The sequence below is a fragment of the Triturus cristatus genome, chromosome 8 (assembly GCF_964204655.1).
Source record: "Triturus cristatus chromosome 8, aTriCri1.1, whole genome shotgun sequence".
Taxonomy (NCBI): domain Eukaryota; kingdom Metazoa; phylum Chordata; class Amphibia; order Caudata; family Salamandridae; genus Triturus; species Triturus cristatus.
In genome coordinates, this window is record NC_140591.1 from 1,201,000,334 (window position 1) to 1,201,019,761 (window position 19,428).

Genomic DNA, 19,428 nt, shown 5'->3' on the forward strand with positions numbered 1-19,428 from the left:
TGAAAGCCAAGAACTTAGAAATTGCTCCCTCTGGTGGCAGCGTACCGTCAATGCCTATGGAATCTAGAGTGTGCATCCCTAAAGATGTAGTTAAGGATTTTTTTTTAAATTATGATATTGGGCAGTAGTTCAAGGCCTATGAGGTAGCCATGTCTTCCCACTGGGTCCCCGAGAAGGATTGGGGAGCGGGATTGTGGAGGAGGTTCCTCAGTGAGGGGCGGGACACACTGCTAGACTTGCCTTCTGATGTCTATAATTCCTATACCCACATGAAAGATGCATTGATGTCTAGATATGGTTTAACTCCTGAGATGTATAGACAGAGGTTCAGGGGTTGCACAAAGATAGCGAACAGTACCTATGTTGAATACTTCACTTTGTTCTGCAGAGCATTGGATGGTTGGGTGAAGGGTAGCAAAGTTGATTATTTTCAGGGACTTCTTGATTTAATTGCATGGGAGCACTTGTCAAGTAACTGTTTTCCTGAGCTACGCCAGCACCTGATTGATAGTAGGCTGACTAATCCTAGGAAGCTTGCTGAGGAGGCGGACCGCTGGGTCAGTACCAGGGTCCACAAGGGTCACGTGGGAGACTTAGCCAAGAGTGGGCAGGGTCCCCAGCAGAAGAGTGGGGGGGACAAGAGTAAACAGAGGGAGTTCCATAGGAGGCTCCTAAGTAATCCCCAAGGGAACCAAGGGAAAAGTTCTCAGCCTCCCCCCCCCAGAAACGGTCAGGGGCCCGACAGCTCCACCTGTTCAAAGAGGGCCTCCGAAATGGTACAAATGTGGAGAACTGGGTCATTGTGCCAATGATCCCAAGTGTCGCCTGTTTAAAAAACCAGCACCCACTGGTGCAGCCCCCCAGCAGATGGCTAGTGTAGCCCTGGGTGAGGAGATGGGTGCCCAAGGTGGGTGGGGTCCCGCAGGGATGTCCCATGTCTCATTAGGAGACTGTGAAGTGGTCCCCAGGGCCCAGCTGCCTGATAACACAAAAAAATACAGGCAGTGGGTGACCATCAATGACCATAGAGTGGATGCTCTTAGAGATACAGGAGCCAGTGTGACAGCTGTCAAGTGTCACCTGGTGTCTCAAGAGCAGGTTGTCCCTGGTGCATTCTACCCAGTTGTTGCCGCTGACAACACAGAGTCACTGCGAGGTGGCTCAGGTTCCCTGGGTGCGGGAAACTGGCCCGAAGTTCCCACGGTCTAGGAGGGAGCAGACCCTGAGGGGGATGCCCTGGAGCCTACAGGGGAACATGTAGCCGAACTGTGGGACATGCCTGAGCTGACCCATTGGCAGCAAGAAGGAGGGCCCTTCAGGGAGGAATTCTGCCAGGAGCAGAAAGAATGCCGTTCTCTTGTGGGTCTGCGGCAACAGGCTGCAGACCAGGCAACAGGTGATCAGTCTGGGTCACATTGGATCTACTGGGAGAATGACCTCCTGTATACAGAGCCTAAGGTTGCTGAGCCTGGGTCAGCCCGTGTGCTGGTGGTACCCCAGCGCTTTAGAGCCTTCCTACTGGGGCTGGCTCATGACGTTCCATTGGCAGGACATTTGGGGCAGGACAAGACCTTTGAAAGGCTTGTCACCCTTTTTTATTGGCCCCAAATGTGCAGGAGTTCAGACACTCACTACAGGACATGTCAGACTTGCCAGGCAAGTGGAAAGAGTGGGAGGAAGCGCAAGGATTCTCTCCAGCCATTCCCTGTAGACCGCACCCCCTTTGAACGGGTGGGTATTGACATTGTGGGGCCACTGGACCCCAAGACAGCCATGGGCAACAGGTTCATCCTGGTCTTGTTGGAACATGCCACCCGGAAGCCATACTTCTGAGGACAGTGACGGCCCCCGTGGTGGAACGAGCACTGATGGGAATTTTCTCCAGAGTGGGATTCCCTCGTGAGGTAGTGTCTGACCGGGGAACCAACTTCATTTCCAAGTATATGAAGTACCTGTGGCAGGAGTGTGGTGTAACCTATAAGTTTACCACTCCTTACCACCCCCAAGGAAATGGGTTGATTGAGAGATTCAACCGAACCCTAAAAGGCATGATTATGGGTCTTGAGGAACCCATGAGGCGTAAGTGGAATGTCCTCTTACCATGCCTACTCTTTGCGTAGCGTGAGGTGCCACAGAAACCTCTAGGGTTCAGCCCCTTTGAGCTTCTCTATGGACACCCAGTGAGAGGACCTCTGAGTTTGGTTAAAGAAGGCTGGGAGCAATCTCCCAGGAAACCTCCCCAGGATGTATATAGGTACATGCTGGCTTTTAGGAACCAAACTCGGCGTTTCAGGCAACTCGCTGAGGCGAATCTGGAAGCCTGCCAGGAGGAGATGAAGCAGTGGTACGACCAGAATGCCACTCTGGTAGAGTTCAACCTGGTCAGAAAGTGTGGGTCATGGCCCCAGTGGAGCCCTGCGCGCTCCAGGATAAGTGGACCGGACCATTTGAGGTTGTGGAGCGCAAAAGTCCGGTTACCTACTTGGTGGACTTGCGGTCTCCCAGGAACCCCTTAAGGGTTCTGCATGTCAACTGCCTGAAGCCCCACTTGGAGAGGTCCCAAGTGGGCATGCTCTTAGCGACAGATGGTGGAATGGAGGAGGAGACCGAGCCTCTTCCAAGCCTCCTGTCAGCGACAGAGAAAGATGGGTCAGTGGATGGTGTCAACCCCTCTTCCACCCTGACCCGTGAGCAACAGAATGACTGCCGCCAGTTGCTGGGACAGTTTTCTGATCTGTTCACCCTGGTTCCCCGTGTCACTGATTGGTGCGTCCATGATGTGGACACTGGGGATAGTGCACCTGTGAGGCACAAATCCTACAGGGTGACTGACAGGGTGAGAGCTTGCATCAAAGATGAGGTCTCCAAGATGTTTGCGTTAGGGGTGATTGAGTCCTCTAGCAGTCCTTGGGCCAGCCCAGTGGTCTTGGTCCCAAAGGCTGCCGCCCCGGGTGCCACACCAGAACTCCGGTTCTATGTGGACTACCAAGGGCTCAATTCAGTCACAAGGACTGACGCGCACCCCATCCCCAGAGCTGATGAACTTATAGATTGGCTAGGCTCAGCACGTTTGACTTAACGTCTGGGTACTGGCAGATCGCCTTGACCGATGGGGCAAAGGAGAGGTCAGCGTTCTCCACACCAGATGGGCACTACCATTTCCGGGTTGCCCTTTGGGTTGAAGAATGCCCCTGCCACCTTTCACAGGTTGGTCAACCAGGTGTTTGCTGGACTGGACTCGTTCATTGCCGCCTACCTGGATGACATCGCAGTGTTCAACGCCAGTTGGGAAGAACATCTGCGCCACCTCTGGGAAGTGTTGATGACGCTGCGGAGGGCAGGCCTCACGATCAAGGCGAGTAAGTGCCAGATCGGGCAGGGTTCCGTGGTGAACTTGGGACACCAGGTAGGGAGCAGCCAGGTGGTGCCCCTGCAGCCCAAGATTGAAACCATCCTGGCTTGGGAGCCTCCCAAAACCCAGACAGAGGTGAGAGCCTTCTTAGGACTCACGGGTTGCTACAGGAGGTTTGTCAAGGGGTATGGCAACATTGTTGCACCCTTGACAGCGCTGACTTCCAGGAAGCAGCCAAAGAAAGTGATTTGGACTGACACCTGTCAGAAAGCTTTTGCGGCCTTAAAAACTGCTATGTGCACAGCGCCCGTGCTCTTGGCACCCAACTTCTCCAGAGAGTTCATTATACAAACAGACGCTTCAGGGCATGGTGTGGGAGCTGTTCTGGCACAGATTAATGAGGGGGGCCAAGATCAACCCGTAGCCTTCATCAGTAGGAGGTTACTTCCACAGGAACAGAGTTGGAGTGCTATTGAGCATGAGGCATTTGCTGTGGTCTGGGCACTGAAGAAGCGGAGACCATACCTGTTTGGGACTCACTTCCGGGTTCAGACAGACCACAGGCCCCTCAGATGGTTGATGCAGATGAGGGGTGAGAATCCAAAGCTGTTGAGGTGGTCCATTTCCCTACAGAGGATGGACACGCCAATGCTGATGGTATGATTTTTCCGCCTTAGTGATGAGAACTCCCAGGAGGTAGGGTAGTTCTCCCCACATTTCAGCTGGAGGGGACACGTGTTAGACCTGGCACCTTGGCGTGGGTCTCCCTTCAATTTTTGCTGTTGCCTCATGTGTTTTTGCTGGTGTTACTTGCTCAGGGCACTGTGCCACTGCTGTCCAGTGCCACAGTGCAAGTGCTCCCTATGGTAAATTGATGTATGAGTTTGTGATTCCATGATTGGTTGGTTTAGTTTACCTGTCAGACCCTAGTACAGTGCACCAGGAGTGCCCAGGGCTGGTAATCCAAATACTGATGGTGGGCTTGCAGCACTGGTTGCGCCACCCACAGAAGCAGCCTGTAAAAGTGTGTCTAAGGTCTGCCATTGCAGAGCCTGCGTGCAGTCTTGTACTGTCATGCTGACTGGGCAAGTGCACCCACTTGCCAGTCCCTAAACCTTTAATTTTCTTCATATCAGACACCCCTATGGTAATCCCAAGGGCAGTGTGCATTGTAAGGATAAGGTAGGACATGTCCTGGTGTGTGTGGCATGTTCTAATAGTGAATTATAGCCATTTTTGTTTTTCACTATTTCTAGGCTACCTGTTCTCCATAGGCCAGAATGGGCAGTTTGGTTATTACATTTTATAATCCTAACTGACTCAGGGAACATGGTAGAAATTCGAATTTAGTATGCCTGAACTCAGGATAATAAAATACATCTTTTAGTGAAGTTGGTTTTAACATTCTGAGTTTGAAAATACCACTTTTAGAAAGTAGGTATTTTCTTGTGTAACCATTCAAACCTGCCTCTGCTAGGCTGTGTATTCCTTGTCTGGAGTTTGAGTGACAGGGCTGGGGAATTCCAGGAGACAGGGTGAGGTGGCCCAGTGGTGAATAGAGAGATCTGCATCTAGATGGGTGGGAGGAGTAGCACCTGGGACCTGAATAGGGCTGTGCCTTCCCTCCACAATGCTGGCTCCACCTCCTGTGGTGTGTCTGATGTCTCTGCCCTGCACCCTGAAAGGAAAGGAGGAGTCAGGTAAACAAAGTGCTTCAGGACTGACCAGAACCGGTTTGAACAAAGGAAAGGCCACTCTGCCCTCAGAGGACAAAGGATTTTGGGGTATAAGTATTGGGACCCTGATCCCAAGAATTTAGATCACTTTGGGAAACGAGAAGAAACTCTGCTGAGGAGAGGAACCAAGAAGAAACTGAGGAGAGACTATCCCTGAAACTGGGGGATTGGCCTGGAGGGGTTGCCTACTGCCAAAGAGAGGAGAAAAGAACTTTGTGTGTTCTTTTGCTCAACTTGTGAAGGATCTCCAAGGGCTTGGAAGAGAGCTTGCCTCCTGCTGAAGTCTCAGGAACAACAGACTTCACCCTCACCAGAGTTCTTTGGAAGTGCCTGCTGCTGTGTTGGGCCTTCTGAGGGACTGCGTGTCGCAAGGAGCTGAAAGCGCGACTCAAGAAGGAGAAGCATGCCGCCGTCTGAGCTGTTGTCGCATCGCATAAAGTGTGTCGCCGCTGCAGCTGTCGCATCGAGCAGAAGCGTCTCGCATCATTGAAGAAGTGTCTCGCAACGCCGAAGAAGCGTGTCGCCATCGCAGCCATCGCATTGCACCGCATCAAGAGAAGAGTCTCGCATCGAGGAAGAAGCGTGTCGCCATCATAGTTGTCGCATTGCACCGCATCGAGAAAAGCGCCATGCGTCCACGGAGAAGCGTGCCACCGTCGGAGCTGTTGTCGTCGCATCGCGTAGAGTGTGTCGCCGCTGCAAGCTGTCACATCGAGCGGAAGCGTCTCGCAAAGTCGTAGAAGAGTGTCGCCGCCAAAGCTGCTGTTGTCGTATCGCGTAAAGTGTGTCGCTGCTGCAGCTGAAGCATCAAATCGATCCTTCTCGCAACATCGGAGAAGCGTGCCGCATCTGGAAGATCTTCATTTCTTTATTTCTTTGGACCAAAATCTTCATCGCATCAACATCGTTGCAACACTTTCGTTGCCCTGCGTGTCGCATCTAAAAGGTACGTTGACTTAAAGTGTTGCATTTAAGAACTAAAGAGAACTAAGCTAAATTCTACCATCTTAAAGTAACAGTATTTTGGATTTTTGTCGTTTATGGTCTTGTGGTAAATCTATATAAAGAATACTTATTTTTTATATAAAACCTGTGTGGTGTCCATCTGTAGTGTTGTCACTGGATTACTGTATGTGTTCACAAATGCTTTACACACTGCCTCTGAGATAAGCCTGTCTGCTTGTGCCAAGCTACCAAGGGGGTGAGCAGGGGTTATTTTGGGATTTGTTCCCCTTTACCCTAACTGGAGGCGAGGGTCCCTATTTGTCACAAGTGCATATCTGTGCCATCTAGAGACCCCCAAGTCTAACACCCGTTGTTTGAGGTGTGCATACTCCATGTGGGCTACTTGTATGCTATTATATAGCTCTGCTTATCTCACCTGGGCCTGGAGATCCTGTGGGCTCCATGAATCGCTTGGTGGTCCATTGTACGGTGTTCTATGTTCTTCTTACGCCATGGTCATCCTGCCCGTTGCCTGTTCCTCCTCCTTGGGATGTTTCTTGATCTCCTCTTCAAAAGCGGCTCCTACCTGCCCTTACTGTACTAGGTATGCTCCGATATGGACATGTTCATGCTCCTGGCTTGTTCTGTCTCTGCATATTTATATGTTTATACATTTATGTATACATGCCGGTTGCCTTAGTATTCCTCTTCCTACATCGCCACCTCTTTTCGAGGCTGCGAGGTCTGGACCAATATCTCCATGTGTGGGAGAGCTTTTCTGAGTTGTTGCAAGTTGCCCATAGGTTCCTCCTTACTTCCGCTTACTGGGGCGATGTCCCAATTTGACAAATGCTCCCTTTTTTGGTGTTCGACACTGTACGTGTCTTTTCTGGAGTGTTTGGTCTCGGCTTCTGAGGTTCTTCCCATGATTCGTTACCTTGGTGTTTTTTGCCACTTCCTTCGGATATGCCTTTTTTCCAAATTATCACCTATTGTTAAAACTACGCCTGTGGGACAGCTCTTCTGATGGCAGTGGTCCTTGACTACTGCCTGCAAGTCTATATTGTGGGTTGTTTCTCACTTTGGCTTCATACTGCCCGGTCAGGCACTCTTATGCTTCTTAGGTAAGCCACTTTAAGGTCTCTGTGGCCGTTTGCCTGCTGCATGTTTCTACCTGCTTCAGCGGGTTTAAAATTGATGCTATATGCCCCTATTTTCCCCCTTTTTGGGATTGGGTGTGCACTTGGCGTGTTTCTTCTCCCGCCGGCTATTCCCAACGCATTGCTCAGGTTCTAGCTCTTGCCTTGGGCTCTTTGGTCCGGCTCCTTCAGCCTTCCTTCTATAGGCTTGTCTGTTAGGCTCTGGTTGCATCTCTTCAGGTTCTTTGTGAGCTTGGGTCGGTGTCCTCATCGTGCGCCATTAAGCGGAGAGTGGTGGTCCTTCCTCTCTCTCGCTCTCTTTCTTTGCTCTGGAAATGGCTCATGCCGTTCTACCTGTCATTTTTATACGGGTATGGTGTAGCGCCATTCTGGCATTTTTTAGGATATCTACCATCCCATTCTTTCTGCTCTTCCGAGCTGATTAGGTGCTGTCTGGCTATTCCGCCACAGCCTACCCCTTTATCCGTCACTCTGTAGCCAGATCGTATGTTTGGCGCTTTCTGTTGTTCTGTCGCAGACCCACCCCCTCTTTGGGGTATGGCTGTGGTATCTATTCTAAGTTAAGGAATCGGTGGCTAGATGTCTCTATCAGATGTACTAGTTACTTACCCTCGGTAACGATTTATATGGTAGAGACGTTGTCTAGCTGCAGATTCCTTAACACCCACCCATCCTCCCTGTTCTGCAACAGCCTTGCCAGGTGGACTTCTCGTCTTGCTTACTTTCAGTTGCCATTGGTTTTCTTTCAAGGGTGCTCACATAGTTGCGCCCCTTTCGGGATTACCATATGTGTCTGACTCCCTCCAAGAGGATTTTTCCTGTAGATGGTGTCTTTTCATTCACTGTCATCAGGAGATTATTATTCTTCTTCTTCTTCTCCTGCTGTCTTCCCTCCCGCCCGCCTTCTCCATTATTAGAGGCTCTTGTCTCCTATATAGTCGTCTTCTTTGACGATCTCTTCAGCTCTGTTTCACACTTCCATTGTTATAAGGGAAGATACCTCCTTGAAGTACATTGCTGTACTTTCTGTAAGGAAGATACCTTCTTCAAGTACATTGCAGTTCTTGTTGGAGGGCACAGTTCTACATGGTAATAACGGTCACAGTTCTACACGGTAATAAGTCTATTTTTTTATCTGTTGAGACATTCTTCCCTTGTTGCTTGCACTTTGGGAAGGGTCTACACTTCGCTATGCGGGGTTCTTTCTCACAGCGTAGTTCAGTTTTTGCTTTTTCACTTGTATGTAGACAGTGTCTAATACTGTCTTTTATGATGGTGTTTTGCACCTTCCGCCGTATTTATTTTGAGGATTTTTCATCCTTCGCACACAGTTCCCATACTTTCACAGTTTTTGTTGGTGGCTCCGCGATGTACCGCGAAAAAGTTTCTCCAAAGAAAACTGACGTCCGCGCGCTGGGATGACCTCGCTGACGTCACGTACGTGGACGACGTCAGGGCAGGGTCATGAGGCGCCATCCCCCGGCGCGTAGAGGTGCGTCAAAAAATTCCGGATCCAGTCTGACGCCTGGGGATATTCTAAGTTAAGGAATCTGCGGCTAGACAACATCTCTACCAGATACAGTGTTACTGAAGGTAAGTAACCCGTACGATAGAGCCTGATAGATTCTTCTTTGGGGGTACTGATTCTTACTCACTGAAGACCTTCTTGGTCAGACAACAATGAACCCTGACTTTGAAGGCTTGAGGGAAGCCAGTGATCTTACAAGCCTGCATCATTATCTCAAAGGACAGTGCAGAGGTTCTATAGTGGTAGAGTATGAGCGACATACTTTCTCAAGGGAAGACGATTCACCCTCTCCCTCTGGTACAAACAAATGCCTCCACCCCATACTAAGTTGTTCATCTGGAGATCATAGGCTTCCTGTCATCGAAAGAACAGATTCTGCATATCAGGCTGTTAGAAATGTTTAGAAATTCGGGTGATATGTCTGGCTCTCAAGGCCTTCCTACCTTCTCTTCATGGTCAGTCTAACCAAATCTTGAAAGACAACACTACTGTGACGTGATGCATCAACAAGCAAAGGGGGAGCGGGATCGCATCTTCTCTGCAGAGAGGCTCCACAACTCTGGTCCTGGACCATCAGAATTGCTTGGTAGAAAATCACCTGGCTGGAGTACTCAAATTGCGAGTGAACAGTTTCAGCCGGCATACTCTTGCCAACAATAAGTGCCACTTCCACCCAGACGTAGTCCAAGACATCTTCGAGATGAAGGGGACTCGTCCAATAGACCTGTTTGTCACTCCTTAAGAACATTCACTGCCCTAAATTCTGTGCCTTCTGGTATCTAATGCAGCGGACGTTGGGGAATGTGTTTCACTTGAAATAGAACTTTCAGTTTCAACATGCGGCCTAATCCACCATACCTTTAGCTCCTAATATATTTTGAAGAGGTGCCTTGACCGGCCAAGTAATTTAAATTGGCCCAGACTGGCATGTAAGGAGGGTGTGGTATGCAGACCTCACTCATCTCTCCCTGTGCCCCCCCTCCTCTCACAGTGGCAAGTTCTACACCCCGGCCTCCAGAGTCTCCACCTACATGATTGGAGGTTGAATGGGGCAACCTCAGTGCCTTTTCTTTACTTATTGAAGGGATTAACATAATTTTATGTTCAAGAAGACACTCCACCAAAATTTTAATTCTGGCCGATGGGCCAAATTTGTTACAATATTGTCCAGACAACTCCATGTATCCCCTTCATGATCACCTATATGACGCTCTCTATTTTCCCTTTCACTAGCCTAGCGCGGTTGCTACTGATAAAGGTTATTTGTCAGCCTTTTCAGCTTTTCTTTGCCTACCCGATCAACCTTCACCCTTTAACCCTCCCATTGTTCTAAGTTTCTTTAAAGTCCTCACAAACAAGTACGCCCATTGTTATGCCACCATGGGATCTTAATTTGATTCTTACCCACCTAATATGTTTCCTGTTTGAGCCTTCAAATAGTTGTCTTGTACGTTTGTGAACACTTAAAACTATCTTATTAATCGCGATCATGTCAGCTAGATAGGTAAGCACATTTCTGGCGCTGAGTGAGAAGCATCACTTCAATTCTTGATTTCCTGACAAACTGTTGTTGAGAACCAGGGCTGTCTTTCTGCCAAAAGTGGTTACTCTCTTCCACTTCGCTATTACGCTTTCCACTTTCTATCCTTCTCTACAACCAACTAAAAAGGAGGAAAGACCGAATCGCCTTGATCCTAGAGCTTCCAACTTCTTCGTGGACAGAACAAGCAAATTCAGACTGGATGATCAGCTCTCTGTGGGCAATACATTGTAAAGATGGAAGGCAAGGCTGGCCACAAGTGGATAATCTCAAGATGGCTCTGAGGACTCAGGCCGTCTTCTTGCAAATGTCATGACTCAGTTTAAACTTTGGATAATCCAGCACTCTTCGAGCATTTTTTGCCCCTCCCCACCGTTCTAAAGAGGAGAATAGGCTCAATCAGCTGGTACCCAAGATAGCTTTAAGCTTTTGCATTGATTGTGCCAAAGGTCATCGAGTAGACAATATGATTTTTTGGGTGATTCCTCCATGTTAAGATCTGCTACTCATAAGTTATAAAATAGCCTCTGGAATGTCTGAAAGCCAATTTAATTACTGCTAAGGCTGCCACCACTGTGCTGGCACTCGGAGTGCCTGTCCTGGACATCTGTCAGGCTGCGACGTGGGTGTGGGACTCTGAGCCCACTGTAATCTAACAATACGCTGTCTAATAAGTGAGACCCAATAAAAGGATACAATGTGATGATAAACATTGAAAAGGTTTTGTTAAACTACTGCTTTAATGCTTCACTATAGTGTAAAATTATAACAGTATGATTTATTTTGGAGGGGGCATATGTGTGTCTTTTATTAGTTTTGCAATACAGGATAGCAAAACTCTAATTTGACCGAAGACATTGGCCTTCTGCCTTTGAGTGCAGTCCATATTGTATATCAATGTTTGTGTACATTCAACAGCTTGTTTTAAACCTTTTGTTGTATAATCCTTTTCTAAATCTTGGGAACTAATTTCTGAGGTTTCCTGATGGATTTTCTTGTGTCTCTTGTATAGCTGCAGATAGCCTGTATCAGTTATCACTGCATACCATGAATGCTGATGATTTCTTGAAGCAGCGACAGACCTCACCACCACTAACCTCTTCATCTCCTCCTCCATCATCTTCAATCATTGTGCCACACGGTAGCTTCACCAGTGTTTTGAGCTTCAAGTAAGTACACAAGCAATCTCCTTAGTTGAATTGACCACCTTCTGCCAGTTACCAGATATTACTGCGGGTGCAGCACACGTTTCTCTTTATTTCTATTTATTGTGCTCTTTATTGAATATTATTTCTTAAGTCATGGATCTTTGTCACATTTCTGATCATCTTGTACCTAATCCTTTGGTGGCTCATTCTGCTATTTGAATATTGCAAACAGATGACTTTCACTTGCTTTGGTTTAGACAGCGAGTTTAAGACGAGCATTGTCAGGGCCAATAGTTCTGGTTTATGATTGAAAATTCCTTTTGGGTCAGTGTTTTTTTTTCCCACTCAATTCATGATATGTGCGCTGTTACTCATCTTTGCACTCATCCATCTATCCACTGACTAATTGTTAACACAGCTGCAATAAAACTCACACAAAATCAACAACATAAGCAAGATAAATTAAAGGTATGCAAGTAAAAGAAAGGGTACGTACTGCCATCAAAACTCGATGGATATATGCTTGCAATAACAAAACTAAACATAGCAGTTGGTGTAATTCTTGCAAAGGTATTGTACAGTCTATTGTTGTTTTGAAGGCCAAGCACCGCAGACACATTTAGAACAATGTCTTGGCCATCTTGGAATGATAAAACCAAGATATGTTATGGACAATAGCAGCCATAATGGTCTCCTGGTTTAGAGGAAGTGGCCATGTAAGATGTGGTGCACTGCTGGTGAAAATAGTAAAAGAAAGCAACCAATTAGCACTGCATGGACAGCTGTATCCTCTTAAGGAACAAAATGAAGAGGAGAAGCAAGGAAATGAGAGGATCTATAAAAGAAGAAATTTCCGAACTAAAGGACTGGCCAAACAACCCTGTCACTGAAGCGCATTCATTTTCAGGTGGATGTAAAAATGTAGTCATTGACAGCACAAGAAGCCAATGACTGATGAGGACTGAAACCATTTCCCCACGTAGTTTGCTGTCATGAATGGAAGAAGAGTGTAAAGGAGTCTCATAGACCGATGACTGAAAGAGCTGACCTAGAGGCCCTATATGTATCTGTATGTGTGTATATATAAATAGTGTCTATGTCCTGACCTTCACCGTTCGGAAACTGATGTGAAGAGATTGAATGTTGTATGGTATGCAGAGACGGCTTCCTCAGCATTCACAGTCCACCTCTCATTACAGTGGCTGGGCGGCAGTAAGCCAATTCGACAGTAGTCTATATCGGAGAGCCGCGGCAGCCCCCTGCCAAGCAAAATTGATACCAAGGGTGCGATGGTGGAATCATGGTCGTAGGACGCAAATGACGCACAAAGGCACTACAATGAGAGCATAGCTGCTGGCAGGTCGAGAGGTGTGCTTTGTCCGGGGGTGGCACGGTGTGAGCGCATAACGGACTACAAGTTTACTCCACATTTCTCAATATGTCTGCTGACTCGCTACGGGACAGCGAAGCGGCAGCAGATTTGTTGTTTAAAAATCTGCCTAGCATTGATTCGCTAGCACAAGCATCAAGCAGTGCAAATAGGAGAGGAGCAATGGACATTAAGCATCACCTCAAAAAGTTGGAAAAACTCATGAAACATGAACAGGTTAAATGGTGGGAGCATAAATCACTGCAAAAATACCTGGAGGTGGATCGAAAACCAAGGGGCTTAAGAATCAGGTTAGCACTGAGCTTTGAGAATCCAAACCCTCACATGCTAAAGGAGTGGGCGGAGTGCAATTTAGAATCATCCAAAACGTTGGTGCAAAATTTGGTCAAATAGGCACAAATAGATCGCATACAACTGCAAAAAGAAATTGATTTTATCAATGATGAAATAAGTAAATCGGACAAAACTGATTTTATAAAGAAATACCGCGAGGAGATCGCAATCAGATTATGTAAACAAGAAGATAGCATAAAAAATAAAAGCCCACAAATTTCAAAGGGATAAAATAGACTATTCTCAAGAAAATACAACGCAATAAAGATCCAGAAACGAACTGCCTGGAACAACCTAAATAAAGCTGATGGAATCAGTTTAGTACTTCCTGGCGCGATATCAGCGTCTGACCTGAGCTCTGCCTTTAAAAGTGAATCAGATTCAGAGTCAAAGAGACCATCAAGTGAGAAAATGGTGAACAAGCTCGTATTAGCAGATTTTTTTTAAGGCAGGACAAGCGCCAAACGCTGCGACCCAGAGCTCAAAACTACAAAACAAACAAAGGAGAAACAGAAGGCGTCGAGAAAGAAGACAACTGCACAGAAAGTACAAGAGGAAGGAAGCAACCAATGACCAAATGGAGACACAAGTGAATGCAGAATCCCATTATGTAAAAACGGTAGTAACTTTTTCGGAGGTGCCTTTAGATCAAGCAGAAAAACAGCTTTTATCCCTTGGGCTGACTTTTTGCCCAGAGTGCAATTTCAGCTATAGCCAAACCATGATAGACGTTTATAAGTTTATTCGCAAGCTGAAATTCAAGAAATCTCACCAGTTGAGAGACAGTAGCACAAACAATAGGATGCCATCAGAGGATACTTCTATCAACACCAACAGTCCGGATAATATACAGATTTCGGATTTACATCTTATCCAGGAATTACAAGAGCTGCAAGATGATGATCTGGAGATGAGGCCTCGATTATCTACGCAAGCAACAATATTGCAGCAAGGATTAAGAACTCGTGGCACTGTAGTAATGGCCTTTAAGCCTAAATCAACCTTCTTGCCTATCAACACACGTGACTCCATTGATATAATTTATGAAAATCTAACTGTGCAGAATAAGAAATTAAATCATCAAACTCGGAGAGCTTGCAGTAAGCGAAATCGTCACAACATAAAATACCAAGAATTACTTTACAAATTACAGAACAACAAGTAACTAGTTAATCGAAATGGTGACAAGGGCGGTAACAGCGTCATTTGGCCCAAATAAGAATACATAAAAGAAGCGTTCAAACAACTCAGCGACACATGATGCTGTAAGAGAAGTAATATTCAAGCAGGTAGAGCAACATACAACACGTTTTATTCAAAGCTCCTATCATGGAGGAATGGTGGTCTGCTCAGTATTGATGAATACAAATTCTTATGGAACGATCATCCAGTAATGCCAGTTATTTATTTCATTCCCAAAATTCATAAAAATCCTACAAAACCACCTGGCAGGCCAATCATCTCTGCTAGAAGTAGTCTCTTGGAGATTACATCGCTCTATATTGATTTGTTTTTGCAGGATTATGTTCGTTGTGTGCCGTCTTTCATCCAGAACACAGGAGATTTTCTTAAACAAATCTACGACTTTCCTTGGCATCAAGATTATCTTTTTGTGACTCTGGGTGTTACCACCCTCTATACAATCATTAATCATAAAGACAGACTCAGAGCGATACAACATTTCTTCAACAGCAGACCAATTTTATTATATGAACACAGTAAAATGTTAAAAAGTTTGATGCAATCTTGTTTGGAGAACATTTTATTTATGTTTACCAATGTTATCTTCCAACAGGTCCGTGGAGTCGCCATGGGGGCCAGCTCCTCCCTCAGCTATGGGCTGGTGGGAGGAGAGGGTCCTCATGGCGAACTACGGTGAGCTGTTGGATAAACACATGATCTGCTGGTTGCGATACATCGATGATTTATTTGCCGGCTATGATATGTTGGCAGCATTAAGCTACAAGTTCATAATTGGATCTTCTAACACTTTTGTGCAATAACAAACTATGATCCGACTTATCCAGTGGCCCGCCATTTCAAAGATCACCATGACAGCAACCTGAGTCACCTCAAGTACTATGTACTAGATACTATCCTCAGCTCAAGTCGAGGTGGTAATCGGGAAACTGCATTAAGAAAATTAGAAACTAGATACATACTCAATTTAGACACCAAAACTCCTAATGGGCTCAGTACCAGTGAAGATCTGTATACCAGCCTTTAAGCCAATGACATATTTTTAAATTGCACTAATGTATTCCACATTCAGCTGCCTTTCATAGTTCCATAATATGCAAGATTTCTTGATATTTATATCTATAATTCCTAGTATAGAGTCTGCTGCTTGTCTTCGCATATAGATATTTTCTGGTGCTAGTCGTTCTATCTTTCATTGCCTCACATGGGGGTACTAAGCACTTCTTTGCACTTTAAGCACTTTTAACAGACTGACAAGGCGGCTACGCAATGTGCCAGTGCCCACATGGGCCATATTATGATGTTATGTTGGGTCGAATACTTGTTTTGCGCTTTAAGTGGCAACACAATAGTCTAAATATAACAATATAAGGCAAACTCAATGTTTCATGTTACTGAGCAGGACACAATAGTCACATAATTGACAACTATATGATGTGCACAAAGTTAGATATCGGGAATTGAGGTCTATTTGTGCAAAATTTGAAGCTGTATTTATGATATATTATCTATGATGAATTGCGTATTTTGCACATCGCAGTATCCTGCATATCGCATTATATCGTACATGTCATGTTGATATTGAATTATTTATAATCACATACTATAAAACTTACATCACTACTGAAATCTCAAATGCATGGACTCCCGCATTAATGCCATATTTAGCTACAGGAAGGTGACAGCCCTGGGGAGTGGGCTGGCCCAGCGGGCCTACCAGCATACATATTTGTCTGTGCCTTGGTGAGACGGTCCCCGGGCCTGTGAGTTTGTCTTCCGGCATTAATTCCAGATTAGGCCTAGGGAGGTGGCGGTCCTCAGGCCAACCCCCGCATAAATTAAAAACATTGCCCTGGGGAGGTGGTTGTCCCCGGGGCTTTTATAAGTTGGCGAAGTGGGGCCCCGTGAGCCCCCCTCTTCATCCCCCAGTACCTGGTCCAACTGGAGGCTCAAGATCACAGAAGTGCGGGAGCCAGCACTTGTTTTTTTTTTCCCCCTCCCGCGGGAGATACTGATCTTGCACAACTCCTGCAGAATGCTTTTTTGGCCCTGTCGGACCCACCCAAGAGGCCTAGGGGGTCAGGGTATTCCTAGCCTGCCTCCCTTTTGTTTGTTTGTGTAAACTTTTTTTCTGGGACTCGGCTCAAGCCAAGTCCCAAGATGGCTGCCAACAATTCTTGGTTGGAAGTGCTGGCAGCAAATAAGATCTCAGCACGGATTTAGGAGGGGTCGCAGATCCTCCATGTCCCTATATATACAATTGAAAATTTATTTTAATAATTTCGCAACTACTAAATGATTTACACCAAATCACGAAAAGGTACTTCCCTGGTCCAACATCTACCTTTCTGCCAAATTTGGTGTCATTCTGTTCAGCAGTTCGGGCTGTAGCGTGTCTATATATGACATTTTTAAGTCAGGGAAAAAACAAGACACTTTTAATCAAATCTCAAGACCGCTCTAGAATACGTCCAATGCACTGATAGCATTCTCCAATCCTTGTCCCTAGTACATTTGAAGCTCTTTTTGAAAAATATGACTCCCTGATTAAGCTATGAGCTTGATAAGGCATACTGCCGTCAACTGTCCCATTTTAAATTTATCATCCCCAGTACTGAGTTTAAGACTCCGCAACAGTATGTGAAATTTACTTTGGAGCATAGTGTCCAGAGATGTATCACTATGCTCACTCCCTTTAAAGTCTTCCACAAGAACATGGAGTGAACTAGATGAAGATAGTGGTAAATGTAATAATAGAATCCAGGATTTAATACATATTTTATATTTATGCTCTAATAAGGAGGTAGTAAAAGCTAAAAATCGTTTTTTAACACCTATTGTTTTTAGATATAACCTTTTCTCCTCTACTGACTTGATCGCTATTTTGAAATCCCCACCGAATAAATCTGTTTGCTATAAATTGTATAATTTCATGAAATATGTTTTATTCATGTTTTAAATGAGATGTTTATAAACGTGTTTGTATAAGGATTTTATAAAAATGATGGAACCATGTACTTTATTTAAATTTCTGATCTCTCAAGAGACCTAAATCATAAAAATGTGTACCCGTGTCTAAAGTTCCTATGGAAATTAACATGGGGAAATTACAATTCTAAATTCCTTCTGTAAATTGGAAATAAGGCTAAAAGCAATCAATTCATCATCTACATGCAAAAACATATTTTTGTTTGTGGCACAATAAACTATTGTGCAGTCCCGCGGTCTTCATTAGGGAGTTCCCGAATTGACCTTTGCTGAAATACTTAGTGGGTGTCACAACCGCTGCAGGCACTGCGTCATGACGAATCGTGTGTGTGTATATATATATATATTTCTCCTTCTCCAGTCTTGTTCCCAAAGAAGAAGTCATGTACACAAGGATGCTGGAATATGGCACCTTTATTTTCCTGGGTCTCCCTCGACCCTGAGCTCAAAGAGACTCGTTTCGGCTTCGCAGAAGTTTGTCGAATGACAATATATATATATATATATAATTTTATTACAAGATCCTGGCAGACAGCTAAGAAGAGATTCAAGCAAGCATTATTGTAGTTCTAATCTTCTCCCACTAGGGGTTGTCAGAGTGAGTAACTACACCAAAAAGATTTCCTACAAGGGAAACAGTGATATTTCATGCAACACACAAACTATCTGTAAGCTTTAATACAGAGAAATAACAATCCAGCCTTAAATGCCTGTTGATTTTAACACATTCTTTTCACAATCGGTGTCTCGAGCCAACCGCCTTAATCGTAAATGTTGATTATAAACAATCGGGCTTAAAACCTTTATCATTGGCTTGCCACCATAACCAACTCAGGCCTACTGTTTGGTTCACAAGCCTTCCACAAGGAAATGATCAGGTATACTGTAATAAAATTACAAAGAGTTATACATTTACAGTTGGCAAAACAATATACAACCCCTCTCAGTAGCACCTAAGAAGAGTCATCACATTGAAATTCCAGTGCCAGCGTTTGACAGAATGGGTGACCTTAACCAAAATACTTGCCTATCATGGTAGTCAGTGACATTATAAGTAACATTTTACTTTTCTACGGCCTGTTACATAAAATTGTGACATCAATCCACTGTTGGAAGCCAATCAACTTTACTAACTGATTTTCAAAATAAATAGCTCGGCCTATTGCCTTTTGTAATAGCTTTTTATAATGAGCAGTTCAGATCAATGAAATTAGGCATAGTGTTTCTCTGCACACCAATCAAGCCTATAGCTGTGATCATTGGCTTGTCACCACAACCAACTCAGCCCACTCTACTGAGCATAAACTTTCTCATAAGTCAACCATCAGGCATATAGTCATAATATTGCAATTGTATGCACAAACACAGCCAGCAAAGCAAAATCATATCTCTAAAGCAGGGATTAACAAGGATTCTCACAGTGCAAATCTACAATACTCATGGTTTGTCAGAGGATATAACCAACTCCAAACCCCCTGGCCTACTGAGGTAATCTATGAGGTTCCATGTAACATAAAACTAACTGTCTGTAGGCTTTGATTCAGAGCAATAACAATCCATCCTAAAATGCTTATGGACTTTAACCTATGCTTTTCACAATCAATATGTTAGGCTTTCTTTCTTTATTGTAACTTTACTTAATGAGCAATGAGACTTATTGCATTTATCGTTTGCTTGCTACCAAACCAACTCAAGCCCATTGTACTGAGCGTAACCTTGCCACATGGCAACCATCCGTCCATACAGTGATAGAAGTATATATGTATACATAATTCAAGTTGGCAAAGCAGCATATGGTCTCTCCTGAAAGAGCCGGACAAGGGTTATTGTAATGCATAGCTTTGCCTACTATGGTAATCAGTGAAATTCCATATAACAAAAGGCCTGCTCACAGGCGTTAGCACTGTATAATAATTATCCATCCTTTAAAGCCTATTTTCTTTAATGCATTCTTTTCACAATAACTAGGCCAGGCATACTGGTTTTCTCATAACGTTTCATAATAAACAGCTCAAACCTATGAAATCTGGCATAATTTTTCCCATTGAACATATGAAGCCTTTACTCTTTAACCTTGGCTTTAGACTTAATCCTACATTGGTCTACTC

At 45.0% G+C, this 19,428-nt stretch overlaps 1 protein-coding gene across 1 annotated transcript in view; it reads left to right on the plus strand.

Moving 5' to 3' along the window:
• TMEM131 (transmembrane protein 131) overlaps positions 1 to 19,428 on the plus strand; it is a 943,143-nt gene that overhangs the window by 792,581 nt on the left and 131,134 nt on the right. The window contains exon 36 of the mRNA XM_085622890.1: positions 11,274 to 11,430. Coding sequence (XP_085479016.1) covers positions 11,274 to 11,430 — 157 coding nt within the window. The remainder of the gene's footprint in view (positions 1 to 11,273; positions 11,431 to 19,428) is intronic.